The following is a 27,162-nucleotide window of genomic DNA, read 5'->3' as shown; positions in this document are numbered from 1 at the left end:
GTAGGCTTCTGGTTCTGTGTCAGACGCTGTCTCGAAAAATAACAAATACATCCAGTGCTCACACACCACACACAGAATTTTTAATATGTCATAATAAAAACTCACTTTAAAAACAAAAAAATTACACTTATGATTAGTTTTAGATTTGCTTGTGTTTTCTGTGTAATTAATGCTCATGTCAGCTGTTTTTTAAAAGTGGCAGTTTTGTTTCTTTCCAGTTTTTATTGCTGTTTTTCTGTTGCCTTATGTTTTAAAATAATGTCTTATTTTATTATTGAGTTTATTCTAAGTTTTTGTAGAAATTCATCATGTTGAGAAATCCTGTATTTTTCTGACATGTAAAGATATTCCTTTCTCTTTTCATTTAGACAGAATCTTCCTTGGTAGCCTTGGCTGGCCTTGGTAGCCCTGGCTGACCTTGTACTCTTGTCTCAGCCTTCTGAATATTGGGATTTTAGGTGTGAGCCATTATGCCTGTCTGCAAATATTTTAGTAATAAAAGAATGTTGAGTTTTAGTTACAAAGAAGTGCTTATTTTACGTTTGTTTGCTAGTCGTATAGTTTTCTCCTTTTAATCTCTTAGTAAGCCCCTGTTTTAGTGCTGGTTTCAGATCACCTGCGCAGCTCTAGGTTTAGCTTTATTTGTCCACATTATCTTTTTTTTTTTTCTTTAAACCAAGACAGGATCTTACTAGATAGTCTGGGAATTTACTCTGTAGACCAGGCTGGCCTTGAACTCACAGAGATCTGCCTGCTTTGCCTCCCGAGTGCTGGGAGCTGGGATTAAAGGCGTTCACCACCAGTGCCTGGTGCCTTTTTTATTTGTTTATGAATTGCTAGTTTAATTTAACAGTATTTATTTGGGAATTTAAATTCATGAAAGGGATTAGGTCATAATAGTTTTGATTGTTTTGTTATTTTTGAGATAGGGGCATGTATGTAACCCAGATTGGCTTTGAACTCTGATGCATTAGACTGACTTGGAACTCAGTGTAATCCTCCTACCTTTGAATCTCTTGAGTGATGGAATTAGAGTGGTGAGCTGCTGCAACCAGCTAGTTTATACTGTTCCTTTCTTTAAAAGGTATTACTTGTGCCAGTGGTGGTGGCGCACACCTTTAGCCTCAGCACTCAGGAGGCAGAAGCAGTCAGATCTTTATGAATTTGAGGTCAGCCTGGTCTACAGAGCGAGTTCCAGGACAGCCAAGGCTACACAGAGAAACTCTGTCTCAAAAAACAAAAACCAAACAAACAAAAACAAAATGTGTGTACATGTCTTTTCAGAAATGTATGCATGTACATGCCCAGTGGGCATAGAGGTCACAGGACAGCTTTGTTGACTTACTTAACTCTTTCCTCCTTTACATGGGTTCCATGCACAGCGCTCAGGTCATCAGGCAAGTGCCTTTACCTACTACACGATCTTGCTAGCCTCTACTGTTTCTTTCTTAACTGTCCTTGCCTGGTTTTAGTAAGATTTTAACATGTATCATTTCTAAACTCTGAGATGGTTAAATATTGCAGTTATTTTGTTCTCGAGTGTTTGGCAGAACTTAAACATTGGTTAAATCAGCTTGATCTAATGGAGAGACGTGTGTGTGTGTGTGTGTGTGTGTGTGTGTGTGTGTACTTGTGAAAATTTTTTCCTATTGCTGATTCAAGTTTTTTTTTTAATTCAATTATATTTCATCTAGAAGTAAGTTTTCCCATCTTTTTGGAGGGTATAAGTGATTTCTCTACAATAAATTTCTATTTATTTCCCTTTTTTGGGTTTTATTCCAAGTCATTTAATTCTTCCTTATTTTCAATACCCCTTCTCTTTTCTTTCATGATGCTGGGCCTCATGTGTGGTAATGCTGAGAGTATCACTTCTTTAAGCAGATTCTTCAGTCTCTTATTAGTTTATATTTATCTTTGCATGTGAGTGTTTGTGAATGCCTACATGATAGTGTTGTGTGGCATGTGGAAGCCAGAGGACAGCCTCAGGTGTACGTGATGAACTCAGTGTGCACACAGTGGCCAGAGGACAGCCTCAGGTGTACATGATGAACTCAGTGTGCACACAGTGGCCAGAGGACAGCCTCAGGTGTACGTGATGGACTCAGTGTGCACACAGTGGCCAGAGGACAGTCTCAGGTGTGCATGATGAACTCAGTGTGCACACAGTGGCCAGAGGACAGTCTCAGGTGTGCATGATGAACTCAGTGTGCACACAGAGGCCAGAGGACAGTCTCAGGTGTGCATGATGAACTCAGTGTGCACACAGTGGCCAGAGGACAGTCTCAGGTGTGCATGATGAACTCAGTATGCACACAGTGGCCAGAGGACAGTCTCAGGTGTGCATGATGAACTCAGTGTGCACATAGAGGCCAGAGGACAGTCTCAGGTGTATGTGATGGACTCAGTGTGCACACAGTGGCCAGAGGACAGTCTCATGTGTACATGATGAACTCAGTGTGCACACAGTGGCCAGAGGACAGCCTCAGGTGTTCATGATGGACTCAGTGTGCACACAGTGGCCAGAGGACAGTCTCATGTGTGCATGATGAACTCAGTGTGCACACAGTGGCCAGAGGACAGTCTCATGTATACATGATGAACTCAGTGTGCACACAGTGGCCAGAGGACAGCCTCAGGTGTACATGATGAACTCAGTGTGCACACAGTGGCCAGAGGACAGTCTCAGGTGTATGTGATGAACTCAGTGTGCACACAGTGGCCAGAGGACAGCCTCAGGTGTGCATGATGAACTCAGTGTGCACACAGAGGCCAGAGGACAGTCTCAGGTGTGCATGATGAACTCAGTGTGCACACAGAGGCCAGAGGACAGTCTCAGGTGTATGTGATGGACTCAGTGTGCACACAGTGGCCAGAGGACAGTCTCAGGTGTGCATGATGGACTCAGTGTGCACACAGTGGCCAGAGGACAGTCTCAGGTGTGCATGATGGACTCAGTGTGCACACAGTGGCCAGAGGACAGCCTCAGGTGTATGTGATGGACTCAGTGTGCACACAGTGGCCAGAGGACAGCCTCAGGTGTACGTGATGAACTCAGTGTGCACACAGTGGCCAGAGGACAGTCTCAGGTGTACATGATGAACTCAGTGTGCACACAGTGGCCAGAGGACAGCCTCATGTATACATGATGAACTCAGTGTGCACACAGTGGCCAGAGGACAGCCTCATGTATACATGATGAACTCAGTGTGCACACAGTGGCCAGAGGACAGTCTCAGGTGTTCATGATGAACTCAAGTGTGCACACAGTGGCCAGAGGACAGTCTCATGTGTACATGATGAACTCAGTGTGCACACAGGCGAGAGGACAGTCTCAGGTGTGCATGATGAACTCAGTGTGCACACAGTGGCCAGAGGACAGTCTCAGGTGTTCATGATGAACTCAAGTGTGCACACAGTGGCCAGAGGACAGTCTCATGTGTACATGATGAACTCAGTGTGCACACAGGCGAGAGGACAGCCTCAGGTGTGCATGATGAGGCTGTGTGTTCAGGTAGGGGCCAGAGGACAGCGTCAACTGTTGTTCTTTTGGAGCCATCAACCTTAGTTTTAGAGACAGTGTCTCTCATTGGCCTGGAGCACTCCATTAGGGCAGGCTGGCCGGCCGTGCGAGCCCCTACCTGTGTCTGCCTTCTCAGCATTGGTATTAAAAGCATGTGCTATTAAGCCTAGCTACTTTTCCATTGGTCTAGTGATCGGTAAACTCTGGGCCCCTTTGCATGCTAGGCACATTTCTCTTTTCTGTGTTTCTCCCTCCACTTCTCATCTTGTCATTTAAATCCCCAGTCCTTGTTGGGAAGATTGCTCTTTTCAAGTGGGTACGGCCTAACTTATAGTACCTCACTGTTGGCCTTCCTTGGTAGTACAGGTCATTTTTTTTCCTCTTCCCTTGTGCTAGACTTTATCTTTACCTAGTAATCAATTTGGATATTTGTTGAGCATTTACTAGGTTTTAGGTACTGAAAAAAAGACAATAAAAGCAAATTTCTATTTATAGTTGTAGGTAACATTTACTGAGCATTTAGAGTTGGAGTATATGTAGTATATAGGTCATTTAATCCTTGCCAAAAAACTACATGTTAAATAGTGTTGTTATCCCTTCTTGTATGAGTGGCCTAGATATTTGCTTAAATTCTAGGAAAAAATACTATAATCATGCCTTCAGGCTCAAACCTAGACAGACTGACTAAAAATTGACAAAGCCTTTTGCTTTGTAATTCATATGCCAGCTGTTCAGTGCTTCTCGACAAGAGCAGTATTAAATCGATAGAAAGTTTGGATTTGGACATGGTACTATTCTTAGCTGGGAATTAGACCTTTTACCCTTTCCTACCATACTGTTCACCACAAACTGTCACAAATACCATGTATCTCTAATATGTAACTTTCCCCAATGTTATCAAAGACCATTGTGGTAGAGTTATAATAAGGTGCTTTTCTTAAACTTAGTTTCTTTTTAATGTTTCCTTTATCAGAATTGAAATAGTCAAGGTTTTCTCCATTGGTTTTATATCTGTCTGTCTATCTTACTATGATTTATGATATTTAGTTATTAAAATGCATCTGGTTATTTTGCCTTGAGCTCTTGGATCCTTGAGAGCCTTGTAGAGTAAACGGTTACCCTATAGAATCAACAAGAAGTGCACGGTAGCATGTGCTATCTTTGGCTGCTGATTGGTGATCTGCAGCAAATGTCTGACAGTTCTTTCTGGATCTCTTAGCAACAGCTAGAAGAAGAAGCAGCTAAGCCTCCTGAGCCGGAGAAGCCTGTGTCCCCTCCTCCTGTGGAACAGAAACACCGTAGTATTGTCCAAATTATTTATGATGAGAATCGGGTAAGTTTATATTCTTTCTGACAACATAGGCTTTAAATCTATTTGACTCTGGATTTTCCAGTTCTGAATATATTCTATTGTAATTATATTAAAATCAAAGTTCTGTTTTACATTATATATTGTATAACTATTAATTCACTGATTAGAATTTTGGAGTGGGGGCCGTGGTTTCGAGACAGGGTTTCTCTGTGTAGTTTTGGTGCCTTTCCTGGATCTTGCTCTATAGATCAGGCTGGCCTCGAACTCACAGAGATCCTCCTGGCTCTGCCTCTGAGTGCTGGGATTAAAGGTGTGCGCCACCACTACCTGGCCTGCTGATTAGAATTTTATCAGCTGATTCTGCTATCATACACATACTGACAAGTATATGAAACAGCCATTTTGTGTAGCTTTTTACTTTTTTTTTAGACAGGGAGTTACTGTGTAGTCCTGGATAGCATGGAACTCCATATTTGGCTTTGTAGACAGGGCTAACCTCATAAGTTGAAGCAACCCTTCTGCCTTTGCCTCCTGAGTGTTACGTATCATCATACTTGCTTGCAAAATTTTTTTTTTTTTTTTTTTTTTTTTTTTTTTTTAAACAAGATATCCCTATGTAACCCTTGCTAGCCTGGGATTCAGTGTATAGACCAGGCTGGCTTCAAACTCACAGATATCTGCCTGTCTGTGCATCTTACGCTAGGATGGAAGGATTGTGCCACCATGACCTACATGCTTGTTAATTTTTACTTAAAGTATATTTAATACCAAAGCCTGATTGGTCACATTTTAGTACAAATGTACCTTTGGATAGAGGAAAGAATTTCATTATCAGCCTCAGAGTTAATAGCTGGGCTATGGCTGAACTTAAAAAAGTTCAGTGTGGACTTTGACCTTTAGGTGGGTTTTGGTTTTTTATTTTTATTAAAATAATTTTTTTGTTTCATTTTCTTAGTTGGCAAATTTTTATCAATTAGGAAATCCAGGCCATAGTTCTGTGAGTTGTTTTTGTATTGACACTGTTGGCTTTTGATCATTACTTGGCTCAGTAACTTGCAGTTAAAGTAAAGGGAAGCTTATATCACTTCAATATAAAGAAAATGTTGCATCAGAGAAGCTTAACAATCAACTTCTAGAAGACCTTATTTCAGAACATATAATAGAGCTTAAGTATTATTAAGATTTAATAGCCAAGGGTAATCATAAAAAGTAAAAATCAGAATTGTTGTTTGAATTTATTTGCTTTGTAGTGAGTTGATTTATCTGTCAGTATATTTTATACAGAGAGCTAGGTCTGAAAGGATATTGGATGTAAGAAAAGCAACTATTAGCTGGGGTGTGCAGTGGTGGAGTACCTCCCTAGCACGCACAGGATCTGGGTTAGCCCTAGCATCACAATAGCAAATTTAAAGAGAGGCAGGCAAGCCTAGCAATATTTATAAAGGTAAGAAAATTAGAGAGTTTACCTGAAGGACTAATTCTAAATAAGAGTCAAGAGTACATGATGGGTAAAAGCTATGTTCTTATATAATATAGATATAGTAAGGCTATAAAAAGTATCAAAAAAATGAGATGTTCTGTGGAATTATGTAGCTAGAAAAGGGGAAGTGCTGTGGGATGGTCTGTATGTCAAGTGTGTTGCTGATTGGTCAGTAAATAAATCACTGATTGGCCATTGGCTAGGCAGGAAGTATAGGCGGGACAAGGAAAAGAATTCTGGGAAGTGGAAGGCTGAGAGAGAGACACTGCCAGCCGCCACCATGACAAGCCGCATGGGAAGATCCCGGTAAGCCACGAGCCATGTGGCAAGATATAGATTAATGGAAATTGATTAATTTAAGATATAAGAACAGTTAGCAAGAAGCCTGCCACGGCCATACAGTTTGTAACTAATATAAGTCTCTGTGTTTACTTAATCGGGTCTGAGTGGCTGTGGGACTGGCGGGTGAGAGAGATTTGCCCTGACCGTAGGCCAGGCAGGAAAACTCTAGCTACAGAATTAGGGTCGTAAAATAGTATATTGCTATTCTGAGCCTTTTGTATGAATATGTTCTAAAGTAAATAATAATTATGAACGCCATCCACATAAACAGTAGGGGCTGGGAAGATGCTTCATTCTATAAAGTGCTTGCTGCACAAGCTTGAGGATATGAGTTTAGTTCCCCAACACTCATATAAAAAGGGGAGTGTGATAGCATTTGCCTGTGATTTGAACACTGAGGAATTAGAGACAGGAGGATCCCTGAGTCTTGCATGCCCGCCAGCCTAGGCAAATTAGTGAGGTCTGGGTTTGGTGAGACACCATGTCTCTCCTGCCAAAAAATAGTATGATAAGCTACTGAGGAGGACACAGGGTATCAGCTTCTGCTCTCTACATGCACCACACACACTAAAAACAAAAGTAAGGCAGGTGTGATGGGTTGAAAGAAAATGGTCCCCAAAGGGAGTGGCACTCTTAGGAGGTGTGGTTTTGTTGGAGTAGATGTGGCCTTGTTGGAGGAAGTGTGTCACTGTGGGAGTGGGCTTTGAGGTGTCCTATGCTCCACCTATCCCAGTAAGACAGACCACTTCCTATTGCCTGCAAGATATAGGTCTCTCAGCTACTTCTCCATCACCATATTTGCCTGCACGCCACCATGTCCCACCATGACAATAATGGACTGAATCTCTGAACTGTAAGCGAGCCACCCCAATTAAATGTTTTCTTTATAAGAGTTACTTACGTTGTGGTGTCTCTTCACAGCCATAGAAACCCTAACTAAGACAGCAGGGAAACTAAAAAATAATTTTAATTCCATCATGAAATACACATATAAAAATAATCTTAAACTCATACATCTGTACAAGAGTAGATAGTTGAGAGTCACATATAAAGTATACTGTGTGGTAAATGTCACATGCTGTTAAAAATATAGGCAGTTAATATTTAATTAGTTGGGCTTAGAATGGGTGCAGTTTGTTGACTGGCCAGAATAATCTTCTGTAATGAAGTTGGAAGACAGTAAGGGGAAAAAGTGATGTTTCATCTCATGCCATGCCTAGAGAAAGACTGTAGTTCAGAATAGGAAAGTATGCCCTTTGTTTGTGGAGATGGAAATGAGAAGTTTTGTGTTATATCTTCAGATTTTTGTTTTTTAAGAAAGACAAGGTTTCTTTGTGTAACAGCCCTGGCTGTCCTAGAACTCACTTTGTAGACCAGGCTGGCCTCAAACTCAGAAATCTGCCTGCTTCTGCCTTCCAAGTGCTGGATTAAAGGCATGCGCCACAGTGCCTGGCATATCTTATGATTTTTAAGAAATACCCTTCAGAACTATAAAATACTTTAATGAGCTAGTGACCTTTATGGCCAGTTTGTGATCTCTATGATAAAGTAAGAGATTGGAACTGATAGACAATGGGAATTTTTTAATGTGTAAAATTTTCGTAGTTCATTTTAAAATAAAATGGATTCAGTGATACTTATTGATTACATTTTAAAATAAACTGTTGTACAATCTAAACAATTGTAAATTAGTGAATGTTGTGGGTGTGAAGACTGAAAAATATTAAGATCTGATAGAGAACTTAATTTGTGTTTAAGTATATACATGTCTTCTTTAGATATTGAAATAAATGTTTCTTAATGCCCATCATCAGTCTTGAAAACTCATTTTAGATCTTTTCTGTTTTGATCATTTCCTTTTGGTTTCTTGTTCATTCCACAAAGCAAAGAATAGCCAAACTTGATGTCTCAGTATGAGTCTTGGCTTCTTACAGTGTTTTTTCATGCATGAAGACTGTTCTTAACTCACTCTTAGTAATTGTCAAGCCTGTTTTCTTTCAGATGCTTTCTTAGTAAACCCTACTACTAGTTATTTTTTGTAGTTGTTCTTGTGGGGCTCCGAGAGGGAAGTGGAGGAAAGCTGTTCTGGGCGTCTCTGCCAGCTCTGTGGTTCTGTTTTCTCATCATGCTATGTTTTCTAAGACTTTCACTGCTTCTGTGACCTTTTAAAGTGAGTAACCTAATCTGTCTTGATGCCATAGGCAAGAAGGCATGAGATAATGACAGAAGTACATCTTTTACTTATGCCTTGTGAAGTGACAGTCTGTTTACTCTGGGAATTACGCTCAGTGTGGCTGAAGTAATCGGAACCATTATCACACATGAGAAGTCTTGTTTTATTTACAAAGTTGGTGAGAAAAAGAAAATTACCTAGAAGGAAACGGTTAAAGCTAGCTTCACAGAGAAAAGCTGCTTCTGTTCATATTTGAGCTCAGACTTGTTTGTTTTCTCTCTAAACAAACTATTTTCCTGAACTATGTTTTTTTTTTAACAGTTTGAGTTGCTTTATGTCGGTTCAGTTATACGGTCCCAAAATATTTGTAGGTGCTTCAATTTCAGAATTTTGTAAAAATACAAAAAAGAATGGTTGTTAGTATGTGATGGAGAAGACTGAGGAAGTAGTGTATATTTTGGCTGGATGGTTTGTTGCAGCACACGGCACAGAAGAGAGAAAAGTTGTCAGCACTCTTGTGCCAACACCCTCCTTTCACCCCTGCTCTTTTCCTGGAGCTGGGTGTTTCCCTCCCTCATCCACACCATGTGTGCTAATGAGTTTGTAAAGAGCATACACCCTGTTTGCTGTATGTTATCCTACACACCTGCTTCCCTCCTCTCCTTTTGCCGTTTGCCTAAGTTGAATTTTACACTTGGTTGCTATATCTCATTCTTACGTCTTTTTTTTTTTTTTTCCCACTTTTTAACCCATCCTAACCCATCCTTCATACCTGTGTTCTAGTACACAATTCTCCAAACAAAACCCTATTTCTTACTTTCTACAAAGTAGCCCAAACTTACACATGCATTTGGATGTGCCGGACTGAGGGTAACTGTGGAATCAGTTATCTCCTTCCATGTGTTCTTGGGAGCAAACTCAGGTCTTCAGGCTTGTTCAGCAAATGCTTTTACCCACTGAGCCACTTCCCTGGCCCTATCTGAGCCTTATCAAAAAACTCCCTCCTTGGTAGTCTCCTACCAGATGAGGCTTTCAGTATTGTACTAAGTGTTTTTAGTACCTTTACTCCCAGGCTGTTTGTCTAGTGTTGATCTTTCTTATATGTGGAGTACACTTAAGTATCCATAAGCCTTTCAAACCATTCTTTATACTGGAATTGGTTGTCTTCCCCCCACCTCTATTTTTTTTTTTTTTAGTGTCTAGTAAGTGCCTGGCACATAGAATACATTCAGTATATATTTGAAGAATTAATTACTTACATATGTAGACTTAGACTAATAATTATATGAAAATGTGAGATGTGTGTGTGTGTGTGTGTGTGTGTGTGTGTTTTACAAGGAATTGAACCCAGGGCCTAAGGCTATGTAAGTATTTTCAACAACTGAGCTGCATACCGAGCCCAATTGGAGGGTTTTATGTTAAAAAAATTTTGGCCAAACCATTCATAGGCTAAAAGTTTTTACATTTGTTTACTTCGTGTGTGTGTGTGTGTGTGTGTGTGTGTGTGTGTGTGTGCGCGTGTTAGTGCATGTAAGACACATGGAGAGGACAGAGAATAACTTGCTGGAGTCAGTCCTCTCTTTGCCCATGTGGGTCAGATTGTCAGGCTTGATGGCAAGCATCTTAACTAACCACAGCTGTCTTGCTGGCCCAGTTAATTTGTTCTTAGCAAGGAAGATCTGTTGTACAAATCCTAAGTGGTCTTACAATACAAACTCGGAGCCAGATGTCAGGGTGAAAGCTGAAAGATCAGAGAGGCAGAGCAAGCCGCAGCCACCACTTCTTACCTCAGCAAGTTCTCAGCCTGAAAGAGCCAGAGTTCCTGTCTCCTCCCATCTTATATTCCTTTCTCTGCCCAGCCATATCACTTCCTATCTCAACCTTCCTAGTGCTGGGATTAAAGGTGTGTGCCCCACTGCCTGACTTCTATGTTTAATCTAGTGGCTTTTTCTGTCCTCTGATCTTCAGGCAAATTTTATTTGTTCAAGATATCACCACAAGATCCTGTTACGGGGTACTTTGGTTTTGATTATTTTACTTTTGAAAATGGCATGTTAAATATGTTATTAAAATTTTATTTTAATGCAAATAATGATTGGAGTAAAACTAGCTATTTCTTTACTCTTCACTTATTACTTTATTCCTAGGAACTAGAAAAAACTCATTATATGCTTCTTTTGATACTTTATGCTTTCAGATATTTATTAACAGCAACATGTGAATTAAATATTTGAAATACTTGCGTATATTTCCAATTTAAATTTTATTCCTTTTCTCTGTATTCCCAATATTTTATTTACTTCCTAATTGTTTATGTGTTGCTCTCAGTACAGACATTAGGCTTTGACTAGAGATTTGATTAAATTTAATGAGAGAACCTTATGTAAATTAAAATTAGAGAATGCCAACACCATGACTCAGTGGTAGAACACTTGTCTAGCTTACATGATAATCTAGCTTCAATCCCCAGTATAAGGGGAAATTAGAGAGTGTTTCAGTGTAAATAAAGGTAAATTTAGTTGCAGATTAGTCTGAGATAAGTGTTTTCAAATAGATAATTATTTTTCTTTGGGGTAATATAATTTTTAATTATCAATATAATAATGTTTTTCTCCTTAGAAAAAAGCAGAAGAAGCTCATAAAATTTTTGAAGGTCTTGGCCCAAAAGTTGAACTGGTAAGAAATTCCTGTTTTCATTTCTAATGTTATTATTGTTAAGTTTCTTTTTTCTTGGGATAAAATGGGCTATCCATTTAATATTGGATAAAAATTATATAGCCGGGCAGAAAGTTTGTTATAATCTTAAGATAATTGTGAGTAAACTTGATTACCTTTGCGTAAGCAGTATTCTGAGCATGTTTTCCTGAACAGCCATTTCATCCCTTCAGTAGGAGGAGGAAGATGTAGCTAAAGGAAATAGAAGAGAGCTTCCTGAATGTACAATTAGGATAAAGACAGTGTGTAATTTCCCTTTGCCTCTGAAATTGAAAGTGTGATGAGGCTTATTTGTTATAAGATACAGTGGGTTTGTAAACTTCTTTTGGAGTAGGAGAGCAGTAGGAGATGGGGTTACAGGGAAACCTGACACCTGCAGGTTTAGGCTGGATGCTATGGTATAGTCCCATTTAGATAGTCTCACAATAAAATGATTTTGTTTGTTAATGTAAGTATATATACAACACTCTACACATAAATGTCATTTTTTTTTATAGCCACTCTATAATCAGCCATCAGATACCAAGGTGTACCATGAGAACATCAAGACGTAAGTACTTACCATCTTTGGAGTTCAATTAAAGAACACATATTCTATAAAGAAATCATTTTTGTTATCTGCGGACATTATTATAACAGTGTAGGTGTGTTTTAGATTTGTGTAATTTGCTGTTGTTTACTATATGTTATCTTCCTCTGGCTTTTTGGGGGTTGGGGTAACAGATTTGAGTTTCCGAGGCCAAAAAAATAAAATAAAATATTGCATAAAACTAGCTGGTTTTATAATCTGCTAGTAAAAAAAAAAAAAAAAAAAAGGTGGATACTTAACATTGAAATGGCTTACCTTGAGGCTTGAATTCTTTGCCTCCTGTTTTGTGTTTTTTTCAGTGGAGTACCTGCAAGGCGCATGATGAAGTAAGATAATGAAGCTTTTTCATTTAAGACTAGTGATGACACCGTCCCCCACCAAGCCACATCTGCCATTGCAAAGTAGAAGTGCCACGGATCATTTTATCATTATTCAAAACCCTATTCTAGGGAAATCCCTTCCATGACTCTTGCTAATGACGGTATTTGTAGACCCTTCTGCCATTTAATGTCCTGGTGCCTTGGAAGGCTCAGTCCCCTCATGTGGGTGAGGAGGCTGTTCCAGAATGTAGTTTGCTTTGCCTTGCTCATCCTACTACCAGGCCTTTATGGATGCAGATCTTGGAATAAGAAAAGTGAAAAGTAAACTTAATTTCTTGATCTGATTGAAGTAAGAGAAGCTAGGTTTTTTTTTTTTTAAATTGTTGTTAATTATCATACTTTTAGAGCATTTTAGGTGAATTACTATTAATTGGTGACAGAAATGTGATATTTCTATTTATATGCATTTAAAAGTGTATCCAGAACATTATAATTATTTACTATTACAGTTACTAATGAGCACATTATTATTTATATTTTTTCTTTTAATTTCTGAGAGTGTGTACAATAATTGACTACTTTGCAGAACTGGTGGCAAATATATTTGCATGGTAGTGTGCATGACAACTATTACAGTTTGAGTCATTTTAACTTCTGTTAAGTAAATGGTTCATAATAAAGTCATCTATTTAAGAATTTTTCTGTGAGATATTGCCATGGTCTTGAGAACCTTTAGGAGAAGATTAGGCTAAACTCATACATTTTGATTTAGAACTACTTAGCTGTTTAAATGTTTTTAAAAGGAGGATAACAGATAAAATGTAGTTGGCTACATTTAGTGACCCCCCCCCCCCCCCCCCAAAACTCGGTTTGTGTTTTGTCTTTTCTCCTTCAATGTAAGCTGGAAAGCCGCACTGTTGTTGACTGATTTTATGTTATCTGCACTGCCTATGTTAGATTGTGCTGAGAGGGGTTATTGACTGGCTGACTTCACTTAAATTCTTAGTAGACATTTAAAGTTTTATTTACTGATTGACATTTATTTTTGAGTAGCATATAATTGCAGTCAGAGTAAACTGATAAGTATTAATGGTCCACTGTATGTTACTTTTGAAGTATACACATTTGCTCAAATCATTCAGTAGCTATTCTTTTGCTTTCTATGAAATAGCAAATGTGACATATAATAATTCTTTTCATCTGCTGACTGCTTTGTCATACACCGAGCTACTTACTGTCTTGAATATTTGAGTGGAGCCAGTGTCAGGGTTAGTCCTGAGCGACACGTAATCCAGAAATTTATTTCTACTTTCATTGGCTTTGTATTTATGTCTGAATAATCAGCTTGGAATTATTTCTGTAAGTAGGTGGGGTATAAATATTTATATATTTGAATCTGCATGACATTGTTTTAAAAGGTCACAGTGCTTCCACGTTGACAAGTGACACTGTTACATTAAGACACGTGACACATTTTCCTGTCTTGTCAGATTGCCCTTTGTTGCTCCATAGAGTGTTGTGTCAGATCTGTGGAGAGAGATCTTCTGTCTTGAGCAGAAGTCACATCTTTCTAAATGTTTGGGTGTGCATTCTCCTTCTAGGAGGGAAGTACCTGCAAAAGGTTTCTTTTCCCTTTTATTTCTCTTTCTCAAAGTATATACGAAGATGCTTGTATCATCAGAATGCTTAAGAATTAGTTACTCCTTAATTATAATTTGAAAATAATATGTCTTAAAATTAGATGCATGAATTAAAAATTAACTGTATGATCTTGTTATAGAATGGCAGGAATTTTAGACCTTATTGCAAAAATTATGCAGTTTTATTTTGCAGGGTGAAAAAGCTTAAGATTAACTATGATTATACCATAAGTTCTTAAGTGGTTTGCCTGTCCAATGTCTGCAGAAAGTGAACATGGCTTAAGTTGTGCTTTTTCTTAATGTTCTGCAACCATATTTTTCTCTTCTAGAAACCAGGTGATGAGGAAAAAACTCATTTTATTTTTTAAAAGAAGAAATCATGCAAGAAAACAAAGGGTGAGGTCCTATCCTTGTTAACTGAAATTTGTACAGCTTTCCCATTCATGTCATTTAGGCATTCACTTTCCCATTAATAATTGATCCTTGATTATATGAGAACAATGCTGATTTAGAAAGTAACTGTATGTGTGAGTTAAATATGAATCTAATCCTAGTAACATTGTAATACCACATTTAACATCATTATCAAATTAATTTCATTAGTCATTTATGCAATATTTTTATTCAGCAAAATGGTGAGTAGTCAAAAAAAAAAAAAAAGGCTAAGTAGGACGATCTGCTTTCAGTCTGTTAGGACTCAAACAAGTGTCGGTAAGTTATGGTCATGCCGATGAGACATTACTCTCTGTCCTTAGGAAAAACTATCTGGTCAGTGTCTAAAAATTGAAATAGTTTTTTATTTAGTTATACACTTTGCTGTCTAAAAGTTTTATGGTTATAATCTTAAAAATTAAGTCCCAGAGAATATCCTTACTTTTGTAATATGTTCATACTAATTTTACAGATACATTTAAATTCAGATTTTTAATAAAATGAAGTTCTTTGAACCTGTTTTAGAAATGAACTTTACCTTATACTGAATCACCTGACAGTTAACCAGTTGTAAAGCTCAAGAGACAGCAGCTTTTATTTGCTGTAAAACTTCTGTAGTTCATATTTCCAGTGTTATCTTCTAGATGCTATCTTAACTGGTGTTGAATATTTTTCTTCCCAAAAACATAGAAATATTAAGTGAGAAACTAGCTTTTTTGTTCAGTCGTTTTATTGTAATTCTGGTAGTTGCTAAATTAGTCCTCTGGTGGTGTAATCACTGGAGAATAAACCTTTTCATGCTTTGGAATAATTGTAATTTATCTGTTTACTGATTTGAGTAATAAGTGTTTATCAGTTGTGGATGATGTTCTATGTATTATTCCAGAAAAGCAAGCAAGATAGCCATATTATTTGGCTTTTAGGGAGCAGATATGTCAGCAGGCAGGTTCAGTATTGTGATCGTAATGTGATCTCATGCACAAAGCTGATTACAAGAGTGTAAAATGGGATGCCTAAAGCAGATACGAATCAGGGAGGGCCACTAAACAGGAAAGCCAGTAAAAATAGCTAATGTGACAGGCTCAAAACTGACTGAGTTTAGAGTGAGTGAGCTGGGAAGGGCACGGGTGATAAGGGTGCTGGGATTCAGTGATACACTGTTCTGGAGGTCACCTACAAGACTTTCTATGAGATTCAGAAGATACTTTTTTTTTTTTTAAGTGTTTAATCTGGTGACGTTCAGGTTTGAATTTTAAGAATTTACATCTGGGGTTGCATATGTAACTCAGTGGTAGAGTGCTTGCTTAACATGAATGAAGTCCTTGGATTGGATCCCTGGCACCAAATAAACTGTTTGGTATCACATGCCTGTGATTTCCACTGGAGAGGTTGAAGCAGGGAGATGAGAAGTTCAAGTCGTGTTTCGTTACGTAGTAGGTTTGAGACCAGCTTGAGATATGGGAAACCCTGTATCAAACAACAACCAAAGAATTTGTATCTGGCTGCAACACTGGGAATGCATGGGAAGATCTGAACACTTAAGTAACATGGACCAGGTCCTGGCTTCCATCTTCTCTGTTTTGGAAAGTAACAGAATTTATGTGGGCCACATTTACTAGATGATTGCTTCCCTTCTGGGTGATGACAGTGTTGACTTGAATTCAAGTGATGGGAGCAGAGAGAGAAAATGTGAAGTGCACAAGAGGCACGTAGGTGTTGGAAGAAGTGATGAGGGAATGGTGTGAGAAGAAACACTCTCCTGTCCAGTCACTCTTAGGTGACTAACGTTAGCAGTGGTCCTAAGGCCCTTCTCACTTTCCTCTTTACGGAATCTCGTCATCACATAGTTCTGTGTCCATAATGGAGGGTTCTTCTGCCTTGTACCTGTAGAAAATGGAATCATAATTCAAGATTAACCAAGAGTACTAATTCTTGATTTCATGTTTTTTAACCAGATTTCTTTTTATGATGGTGAATAGCTAATTCTAGCCTTTTCCATTCTTGCAAAAAATATTTATACTAGTAACAAAAATTAAAAAAAAGTGAAAAACCAGAACCTCTAATAATAGAGAAACTGTTATACGTGCATGTTTTCTATGACAGTTTGGATAGATACCAACACAATGCTAAATACTTGCCTTTAAGATTGATTAGAGCAGGGGGCTGGAGAGATGGCTCAGCGGTTAAGAGCACTGACTGCTCTTCCAGAGGACCCTGGTTCAGTTCCCAGCACCCACATGGCAGCTAACGACTGTCTGTAACTCCAGTTCCAGGGGACCCAACACCTATGGTAAAACACCAATGCACATAAAATAAAAAGAAATAAATGAAAAAAAAAAGATTGATTAGAGCAGTGGTTCTCAATCTGTGGGTCATAACTCAATGTGTTGAACAACCCTTCCACAAGGATTGCCTAAGACCATGGGGGAAAGAAAGATATTTACATTACAGTTCATAACATTAGCAAAATTTCAGTTATGAAGTAGCAATCATATTAATTTTATGGTTGGGGGTCACCACAACATGAGGAATTATATTAAAGGGTCACAGCATTAGGAAGGTTGAGAACCTCTGGATTAGATGATGAACTATGTAAATGTTTTCAATTTTCTTTTCTTTTTGACAATGAAGGCACGTTTTCAGGAAAATAAAAATACATGGTCAACCACTACCAGTGGTTGTCAATGAGTTTGTTAATTTGTATAGTGTTAATAGTAAAAATTCCAGGGAAAGTACACTCTGGGTGTTCATCTAAGGAAGTTGCTCCATTTCTCCTGTCAGACCAAGAACAAATTGTCATTCTTAGCTGAGTCATATAAGCTGAATGTACCTCTGTTTTCATCTTAAGAAATGGAATGTATTTTAAAGGCTAACCAAGTCATAGAGTTCAGTTTAATTGTTATTAATTTACTACGGGTGTTTAATAGGAACAAAAAATCTGCCAGCGTTATGATCAGCTCATGGAAGCATGGGAGAAAAAAGTGGACAGAATAGAAAACAATCCCCGGAGGAAAGCAAAAGAAAGCAAAACAAGGGAGTACTATGAGAAGCAGTTTCCAGAAATTCGAAAACAAAGAGAGCAGCAAGAACGGTTTCAACGGTATGTAGTTTGATGTTTAGTAATGGTAATTTTTTCCCTTCAGATCATCAAGAGTGTTTGGATTTTTGAGACAGGGTTTCTCTGTGTAGTCCTGGCTGTCCTGGAACTCACTCTGTAGATAGACCAGGCTGGCCTCGAACTCACACATCTGTCTGTATCTGCCTTCCAAGTGCTGGGATTAAAGGTATGTACCACTACTACCTGGCAAGATTTTTAATGTTGAAATTAAATTTTTAAAATTACACTTATTCCAGGCGGTGGTGGCACACGTCTTTAATGCCAGCACTCGGCGGGCAGAGCCAGGCGGATCTCTCTGAGTTCGAGGCCAGCCTGGTCTACAGAGCGAAATCCAGGACAGGCACCAAAACTACACAGAGAAAACCTGTCTCAAAAAAAAAACCCGAAACAAACAAACAAACAAAAATTACACTTATTATTCATTTATAGGATGTGGGAAGCTCACATGCCACAGTAATACTGATGTGGAGGTCAGAGGACAAATTGTGGGAGTAGGTTCTCTGCCTCCACCAAGTGGGATTGGCCTCAGGTTGTCAGATCTAGTGGAAAACTCTTTTGCCATAGAATTTAAAACTTCCTTATCAACCAGTAAAAATTATTTCTTAGTGAATTGAATATTAATTTTTTTATATTTATATTTAATCTTCATGTGAAATCTAAGTGAATATTTTTAAATTTTCTTTAATTCTGTTTTTTTTTTTAAATTATTTTATTTTTTTCCTGTGAGTGTTTTATCTGGGTGCATGTCTATGCCCTACATGCACGACTGGTGCTTGTGGAGGCCATAATTGGGTCCCCTGGAACTGGAGTTACAGACAGCTGGGAGCTGCCATGTGGGTGCTGGGAATTGAACCTGAGTCCTCTGGAAGAGCAGTCAGTGCTCTTAACTGATTATCTGCCTCCAGCTCAAATCTTTAATTCTTAAAAGTACTAATTTCTTTCAAAATGAAAATTAATAAGAATGAACCCAAATATTCCTTAGTAATCATAAACATAATGAAACAGCATGAAATTGATTGATTATTAATCAAAAAATTCTGTGGGGCTAAAGAGATAGCTATGTGGTTAAGAGTACTTGCTATTCTTGCAGAGGACCTAGGTTTAGTTACATGGGATCTGACGCCCTCTTCTGGCTTCTATTGTTACCTGTCATGTATGTGGTACACAGATATACATGTAGGCAAGACAAAATAAAATAAAAAATGAGATTTTTTAAAAAAAGTTTTGAAGACAGTTTCTCTGTGTATGCCTAACTGTCCTGGAACTCTCTCTGCAGACCAGGCTGCCCTCAAACTCAGAGATCCATCTGCCTCTGTCTCCTCAGTGCTAGGATTAAAGGCATGCAACACTACTGCCTGGCTTAAGTTTTTTTTTAAGATTTTTTGGGGTTTAGTAGAAAAATTTTTACATTATTATTAATTAATTTTTTTAAAAAATGGAGTTTTTTTATGTTGCCCTGGCTGGCCAGAAACTTGCTATGGAGATCTGACCTCTGTCTTCGATCTTCCAGAGATCCATCATCTGCTTGTACCTCCTAAGTGCTGGGATTAAAGGTGTTCACCACAATGCACCACACTCTTGATTTTTTTATTTTGTTTTGTTTTACTTTTAGAGAATAGGCATAAAACACCATCACTAGTTCCCACGGAAGGTACAAATAGGTATTTTGCAAATATCTTAAGCTTGACTTTCTTTTTCATTGTTTTTCCTTATATTTTAGAAATGTTGAATGTATTTTTCCAAGCTTGCATTCCTATTCTTTAGAATGTTGACAAAAGATGGACTTGATATTGTAGGTGGAGTTTCTCTGTGTCTCAGCAACTGCTCCCAAATAACTATCCAGAGATGTATTATTAAGTATAAATCCTCACTTGGCCAATAGCTCAGGCTTGTTACTGGCTAAGTATTATATTTTAAGTTAACCCATATTTCTTATTTACCCTCTGCCACATGGTGATACCTTCTTTTAACATGGCATGTTCATCTTACTTTTCTCTTCCTCTCCTCTAGACTCCCTTTTCCCAGCATTCTCTCAGCCCAAAAACCCTGTTTAGCCATTGGCAGTTAGCTTTTTGTTAACAATTAGAGCAATACATGTTTACAGTGTATAAAGATTGTTCCACAGCATGGCATCAATAATTTCTTTTTTCTTTTTTTTTTTTTTTTTTTTTTCCGAGACAGGGTTTCTCTGTGTAGCTTTGCGCCTTTTCCTGGAACTCACTTGGTAGCCCAGGCTGGCCTCGAACTCACAGAAAGCCACCTGGCTCTGCCTCCCGAGTGCTGGGATTAAAGGCGTGTGCCACTACCGCCCGGCAATTTCTTTTTTAATACAAGTTCCCCATTACTAGTCCACTATTTTAACTTGGATATATAACCTTTTTTTTTTTTCCTTTTTTTTTTCCCTTGTGGTACTAATGATCAACCCCAGGTCCTGATGGAGGGCAAACACTTTACCAACTGAGTTGTGTCTCCAGTCCAACATATAACTTCAATCTCACTATTAACATTTAAATTATTTCTAATTTGGTAGTGACTCATGCATACCATTTGAAAGTATTCATTGACTTTCGGATTGGTTTTTTGACTTCCTATTAATTAAAAAATTCCACTTTGATGTTCCATATGCATTTGTAGGCACACCTGTATTTCAGACATGTACCCACACACATGCACACACACAAAAGTCCCATTTTGTGTTCTATCTCATAGACATTTTGATATTGCATTAATGAGCTTAAGAAAGGTATGCTTACATGCACAAGACCTGTACATGATCAACACAGCATCAAATCAACATTCCAACAGATGATAGTAATTTGGACTCTGGGTTACACAAGAAACTAAGCAAAAAAACCCACTAGAGGAAGTCAATGAGGAGGATCGAGGAACTGGAGGTGGATGCGATCAAGATAAGTTGTTTATGTGTAAAACTGTCAAAGAATAAATACAATATATTTTATTTTAAAAGTCTCAGTTTGAAGCCGGGCGGTGGTGGCGCACGCCTTTGATCCCAGCACTCAGGAGGCAGAGGCAGGCGGATCTCTGTGAGTTCGAGGCCAGCCTGGTCTACAAAATGAGTTCCAGGAAAGGCGCAAAACTACACAGAGAAACCGTCTCGAAAAACAAAAAAACAAAACAAAACAAAAAGGCTCAGTTTGAACCAGGCAGTGGTGATGTGTGCTTTCAATTCTAGCACTTGAGAAACAGAGGCAGGCAGATCTCTGTGTGTTTGAGGCCAGCCTGGTCTACATAGCTCCAGTATTAATGATAATTTGTCACGTTTTACATAGTTCCAACATTAATGATAATTTGTTACATTTTACATAGCTCCAGTATTAATGATAATTTGTTATGTTTTACATAGCTCCAGTATTAATGATAATTTATGTTTTACATAGCTCCAGTATTAATGATAATTTCTTATGTTTTCATAAAAAGCCTTTAAATATATTTATATTTCTTTTTCATATTTAGAGTTGGTCAGAGGGGAGCTGGTCTTTCAGCTACCATTGCTAGGAGTGAGCATGAGATTTCTGAAATTATCGATGGTCTTTCTGAGCAGGAGGTAAGAAAATTGATTGATTCAAGTTAATTCTTTAGTTAGTTAAGCATTTCAGCCCTGTAGCCCAGGGGGTAAAGGTTTATCAATATGTAAATGAGGATACATTAGATAATAGTGCTTGAATTATTTCAGAGACTGAGGCCAACCACTATAGGGCTTTAAGCAATGTGATTAAAATTTTTCCAAAGATTGTTTTGTCATCAAGAGTCCTGGGAAGAGTTAAGGAAATAGTTCTGATGGGCTTGGTGGTGGTGCGCCTTTCATCCCAGCACTTGGGAGGCAGAGGCAGGTGGATCTCTGAGTTCGAAGCCAGCCTGGTCTACAGAGTGAGTTCCAGGACAGCCAGGGCTGTTACAGAGACACTTTATTGCCAGTAGTTTTGTTCTTCTTTCTCACTTCCGATCACTTTCCTGAGGAGAAGCCTTAAGTGGAATGTTACCTTTGGGGATGATTGTAATATTCAGCCACAGAAATATGTCCCACACTTCGTAAGGCAGATGTTTCCATGATGTTACATAATGGCCAAGTGTTAGCTCTCAGCAGTTTTCTTTTTCCCTCCCTCCCTCCCTCCCTAGGAGTTATATACTTTATTTATTTATATTTTGCAATACATTTAAGTTATTTTTGGAAGATGTTTTCTGAAATCTTAAGTACATAATGCATATAATCTTGCACGCTCTCAGTGCAAGTGATATACTCAGGAGCTTTAAAACACAACCATTATTCTATATTGGTTTTAAAAATCACTGGAAAATACATGATTGATAATCTCTGAAATTTGTAGCTATAATTTCTATAATGATTATGTCTACATTAAATTTCTGTGCTTGTTTTTCTGTGAATACCATTAGGGTATATCTGAGAGCATTCCAAGGAAGCTTATCAGTTGAAGTGGTATCAACCTAATGTGTCAATCCCAAACACTGGTGTTCAAACTAATTTATTTTACGCTGTGGAACTAGACATTTAGCAAGTACTTGACCACTTGGGAACAGTTTTAGGAAAAAAAAAAGACCCTTCATTTTAGATAAATACTATTGCTTTATAACCAAGTTTCTTTTCAATGCAGGATTGTATGTGTAAATATCTTGTTATACTTTGGAAAAAGTCATACATATGCAATAGATTAAACCAGCTTAAATTATAATGATAAGAATCTTAAATTTTTAATGGATCACATAAAATAAGCAAGAAGTACTTAATGCTATGTGAGTTAAATAATTTAAGATCAATGACTTTAGGATATTCATAACATTTGTTACTTTATTTCTGTCTCTGAAATCCTGCTAACATTGTTTTCTGTATATATACTGATGATGAAAGGCTGGGGAGATGGCTCAAAGGATAAAGCCCTTGCTTTGCAAGTGTGAGGACCAAAGTCTCTTTAAATGCCAGGTTGAGTGTGGTGGCCTGACCATAGTTCCAGTGCTTAAAAGGAAGACTGGCAAGACTGACCTGCTTAGGCAAGCTGGAGGTTCACTTGAGAGACCATACCTCAGTGAATATGGCATGGACACCTCATCTGAATACACAGGCTTAAAAAAAAAAAAAAAAGACAACTAAAATGATGTTGAGACTACTTTTTAAGTGAGACTATTGTTTTGTATCTTCTAGATAAAAGTATTGCATTATTTTCCAAATATCAATGAAGAATTCCTCAGAATAGTAAAGGATAAGCTGGGTGTGGTAGTTCATACTTGTGCCTCGTCTCAGCATTAAGGTGCTGTGGCAGGAGGATTGTTACAAATTGGAGGCCAGCCTGAGCTATAGAATCTTGGCCTGGACTCTTGAATGGACTCTGTCTAAAAAAGAAGAAAAAACAAACAAACAAACAATATACCAAACAAAACCAACCCAAAGCTAGTAGTTTTACAACTGAATTCCCTGTCTGTAAGTTATATAATTCAGTGTAAATGTGTTAGAAACAATCATATAACATACTGCGATATATGCAGCATCATTGTCATTAAATTACAGACATGTTTTTTAACTGTTAAAGTCTATAGCCCTTTAAAATTTTTAGTTTAAATATTATCCTAACTAAGTTGCATTTATTTCTTGCAGAATAATGAGAAACAAATGCGGCAGCTTTCTGTGATTCCACCTATGATGTTTGATGCAGAGCAAAGAAGGGTCAAGTTCATCAATATGAATGGGCTTATGGAGGATCCTATGAAAGTTTATAAAGATAGACAGTTTATGAATGTTTGGACTGACCATGAAAAGGAGATCTTTAAGGACAAGTAATTTAACTGTTAAATTATTCTGTAATAGAAGTTCATATATATATTAGTAAAAGTGTTTTTCATTTACTTGAGAGTGAACTATTTCCACAAAACTTTCATCCTAATTTGGCATTGGAATAGATACTGTAAGAAATAGAGGAATTTATCTTATTATAAGCTTGTAGATGGGACAATGGTTAACAGATAAGAAATGGGGATATGAGCCTTAATCCCAGCACTGGGAAGGCAGAGAAAGGCAGATCTCTGTGACTTTGAGGCCAGTCTGATCTATATACAGAATGAGTTCCCGGGCAGCCAGGGCTACACAGAGAAACCCTGTCTCAGGATTAAAACAAAAAACAAAAAACAAACAAAAGAAACAACAGGGTGTGGTGTTATACGTCTTTAATCCTCCACACTCCAGAGGTAGAGGCAGGTGAATCTCTTGAATTTGAGGCCAGCCTGATGTACATAGTGAGTTCCAGGACAGCCAGGGCTACATAATGAGACTCTGTCTCAAAAAACAAACAAACAAAAAACAAAAAATTTAAAACTTCGATTTAAAAACTCTGCCATTTAAACATTTTCTAATGATTCTATAGCTGTTATCCAGTGGGCAGTGAGGAATCACTTTGAATTAGGCTAGACATAATTCTTCTAGTTTTTCTTATTTTGTAAAACATTTGTATACACTTACATTCTTAATGTTTCAACGTTTATTTTGGATAATTTTATGAATGCATATAACTTATTTTTATCACATTCTCCCCATCATTCTCTTGTTCTCTTCTTCCTAGCAAATCCACTTTCTACTTTCATGTTCATTAAAAAACAAGTGACCCATTGAGCTGTCCACGGGGTTAGTTATTTACTAATGCACTATTAACTACTTAACGGAGGAAAATAGCTCCCCTTCCTTATCAGCCATTAAATGCCAGTGGCACCTCAACTGGGATTGGGGTCTCAAGAGCCCCTGTCCCTTCTATGCTGCAATGTGGAAAGGACTCTATATGGCACAGGTCTTGTGCAGCTAACTTTGGCTTTGAGTTTATGAGTGCAGTGGTAATGTCATATCCAGAAGACAGCGTTTCACAGCGCTCCTTCCCATCGTCTACCTCTTCAATTTTTTTTCTGCCTTTTCTGTTATGTTTCCTGAGCTTCTGGGGGAATCCATGATGTTATCGACATCCTCATTACAGCTGCGTGATGTATTCTCAGTACTATTTTCGTTTTTAAACTCAGGTTTATTCAGCATCCCAAAAACTTTGGACTAATTGCATCCTACTTGGAAAGGAAGGTAAGAAAAAACTTAGACTGAGATGTTTTTAGGCTTGTGATGTTGCTTTGGATTTTTTTATTTGTTTGTTTTGTTTTTTGAGACAGGGTTTCTCTGTGTAGCTTTGGAGGCTGTCCTAGAACTCATTCTATAGACCAGGCTGGCCTTGAACTCACAGAGATCCTCTGAGTGCTGGGATTAAAGGCATGTACTACCACTGCCCGGCTTGGATTTTTTTTGTGTTCTAACTAGCAGCAGTAGTTAATTAGAATTGATTTTACAAAGGATTATGATAGATGAAAAGATTCTGGTAGTCATATTATAATACTATAAAATACGTATAAACTGATAATTATAATTACATTATAATTCCCAAGCACAAGGACTGGAGATGGTTTAGTGGATAAGAGTGCCTACTGCACTTGCAGGAACCTTTTTGATTTCTAGCACCTACATAAGATGGCTCACAGGATGATCTAACACCTGGCTAACACATATCTACACATTTGTACACACACATAATTACAAATAAATGTTGCTGGCTGTGGTGATACCTGCATTTAATCCCAGCACTGGCGTGACAGAAGGTCAACCTGGTCTAACCTAGTGTGTTCTAGGCCAGCCAGGGCTACCTACATAGGTGAGACCCTGTCTCAAAACAAACAAACAAAAGTCTTAAAAAAAAAAAAAATTTCGGGGTTGGGGATTGAGCTCAGTGGTAGACCGCTTGCCTAGCAAGTGCAAGACCCTGGGTTCGGTCCGCAGCTCTGGGGAAAAAAAAAAAAAAAAAAAATTCAGTGAATGGAATCCTTAGTGGAGAACAAAAACAGTTTTCATCATTTATCAAAAATGATGTGATCTTTTATTTCCCAAATAATTCATTAATTATGGTAATTTTTAAAAGTCATTAGTTCTCTGGTTAAAATATCAAGCCTGATTTCTCTTTGCTTTTTTTGTTTGTTTGTTTTTTGTTTTTGTTTTTTTGTAGTCAAGTAGCTTTAGTGTTTTTGATTAAACATCAGAAGAGACACTTTGAGTATTTACATATGTAGGAGAAGGAGACTATATTACCAGTTAATAAGAATACATTGGGTGTTTGGATGGAGCTTCAGGTCTTTAGCACAGTTTGGATCAAGGCAACTCCAGATGTCTTGTATGATAGCTCCCTTGTTATCTGTCTAGCCTAGATAGACTTAAATTTAAGGCCATGTGTTTTTGTTTTTAATTTATTATTCGGTTACACTAGAAAATTTTCTTGAAAATATTTATATTTGAACATGAAATGAAATATAAAAACATTTAAATAAAATATTTTTATTATAGAAATGAAAGCAAACATTAAATAAAACTGTTTTTTCGTTGCAGAGTGTGCCTGATTGTGTTTTATATTACTATTTAACCAAGAAAAATGAGAATTATAAAGCCCTAGTGAGAAGGAATTATGGAAAACGGAGAGGCAGAAATCAGGTATGTTAATTTTACTAAATAAATGTTTCAAAATTGATGGAAAAATGAAGATAAAAGAATATTCAGACAAGTGTTATATGCAGTCCACAATTTAAAAGACACCAGGGCTGGGGTGGTGGCTTGGAGACGAGAGTGCAGACCGCTCTTGCAGTTTTGTTCTCAGTGCCACGTGTGTCTGCTCACAAAGCACCGCAAGTGCAACTCAGGGAGATCAGATGTCTTCCTCTCGTCTCCATGGGCACCTGTACTTTAATATACATGTACATACACGTGTGTGTGTGTGTGTGTGTGTGTGTGTGTGTGTGTGAAGTAAAAGGCCAACTCGGGATTTTATTTTCTGTGAAAGCACTTAATGCTCTTGTAGAGGACCCAGTTTGGCTCCTAGCACCCCATGTCAGATGGCTCACAACTGCCCGTACGTCTAACTCCAGGATACCTGATGTCTACATTCTTCTGTTATCCTTGGGTATATATGCGGACACACAGACAAACACACACATGAGGGCAGACACACACACACACACACACACACACACACACACACACACACACGTCTTAAAAAAAAAAAAACAAAGGAGCCAGGCAGTGATGGTGCATGCCTTTAATCCCAGCACCCTGAATGCAGTGGATCTCTATGGGTTCGAGGCTAGCATGGTCTACAGAGTTCTAGGACAGCCAGGGCTACACAGAGAAACGCTGTCTCGAAAACAAACAAGAAAGTAAGAAGAAAGAATTTGTTTCATTAGAACATGCTGTATATCTATTCTTTCATACCTGTTAAGTATGTCCCATGAAGACACATGCAGATAGAATTTTTATGTTTCCTATTTGTGATCCATGCTGCCAGGCAAGTCATTGTTAAATAACACATTCTTCATTTTCAAATACTTGGTTTCTTTTCTCAGGAATTTGTGATTTTCCTCTGTGTTGACACATTTCTGTCCCTGTTTTTACACCAGAGTTTTTTTATTTCTCAAAGTATTCATAAACA

General features: G+C 37.9%; 1 protein-coding gene across 13 annotated transcripts in view; it reads left to right on the top strand.

The window, feature by feature from the left end:
• Window positions 1-27,162, top strand: part of Ncor1 (nuclear receptor corepressor 1) — a 158,752-nt gene that overhangs the window by 49,443 nt on the left and 82,147 nt on the right. For 9 of the 13 annotated variants that reach the window (XM_059270878.1, XM_059270874.1, XM_059270871.1 and 6 more), the window contains exons 6-15: window positions 4,740-4,853; window positions 11,447-11,503; window positions 12,040-12,092; window positions 12,431-12,457; window positions 14,421-14,487; window positions 17,451-17,623; window positions 21,116-21,206; window positions 23,268-23,446; window positions 24,671-24,725; window positions 26,070-26,171. In XM_059270878.1, coding sequence (XP_059126861.1) covers window positions 4,740-4,853; window positions 11,447-11,503; window positions 12,040-12,092; window positions 12,431-12,457; window positions 14,421-14,487; window positions 17,451-17,623; window positions 21,116-21,206; window positions 23,268-23,446; window positions 24,671-24,725; window positions 26,070-26,171 — 918 coding nt within the window. Of the gene's footprint in view, window positions 1-4,739; window positions 4,854-11,446; window positions 11,504-12,039; window positions 12,093-12,430; window positions 12,613-14,420; window positions 14,488-17,450; window positions 17,624-21,115; window positions 21,207-23,267; window positions 23,447-24,670; window positions 24,726-26,069; window positions 26,172-27,162 lie in introns of those variants that run through there. The other 4 variants (XM_059270881.1, XM_059270872.1, XM_059270873.1 and 1 more) reach the window with 2 other exon arrangements.

This window comes from Peromyscus eremicus, chromosome 8a (genome assembly GCF_949786415.1).
Source record: "Peromyscus eremicus chromosome 8a, PerEre_H2_v1, whole genome shotgun sequence".
Taxonomy (NCBI): domain Eukaryota; kingdom Metazoa; phylum Chordata; class Mammalia; order Rodentia; family Cricetidae; genus Peromyscus; species Peromyscus eremicus.
This window is presented reverse-complemented; position numbering and strand designations above follow the sequence as displayed.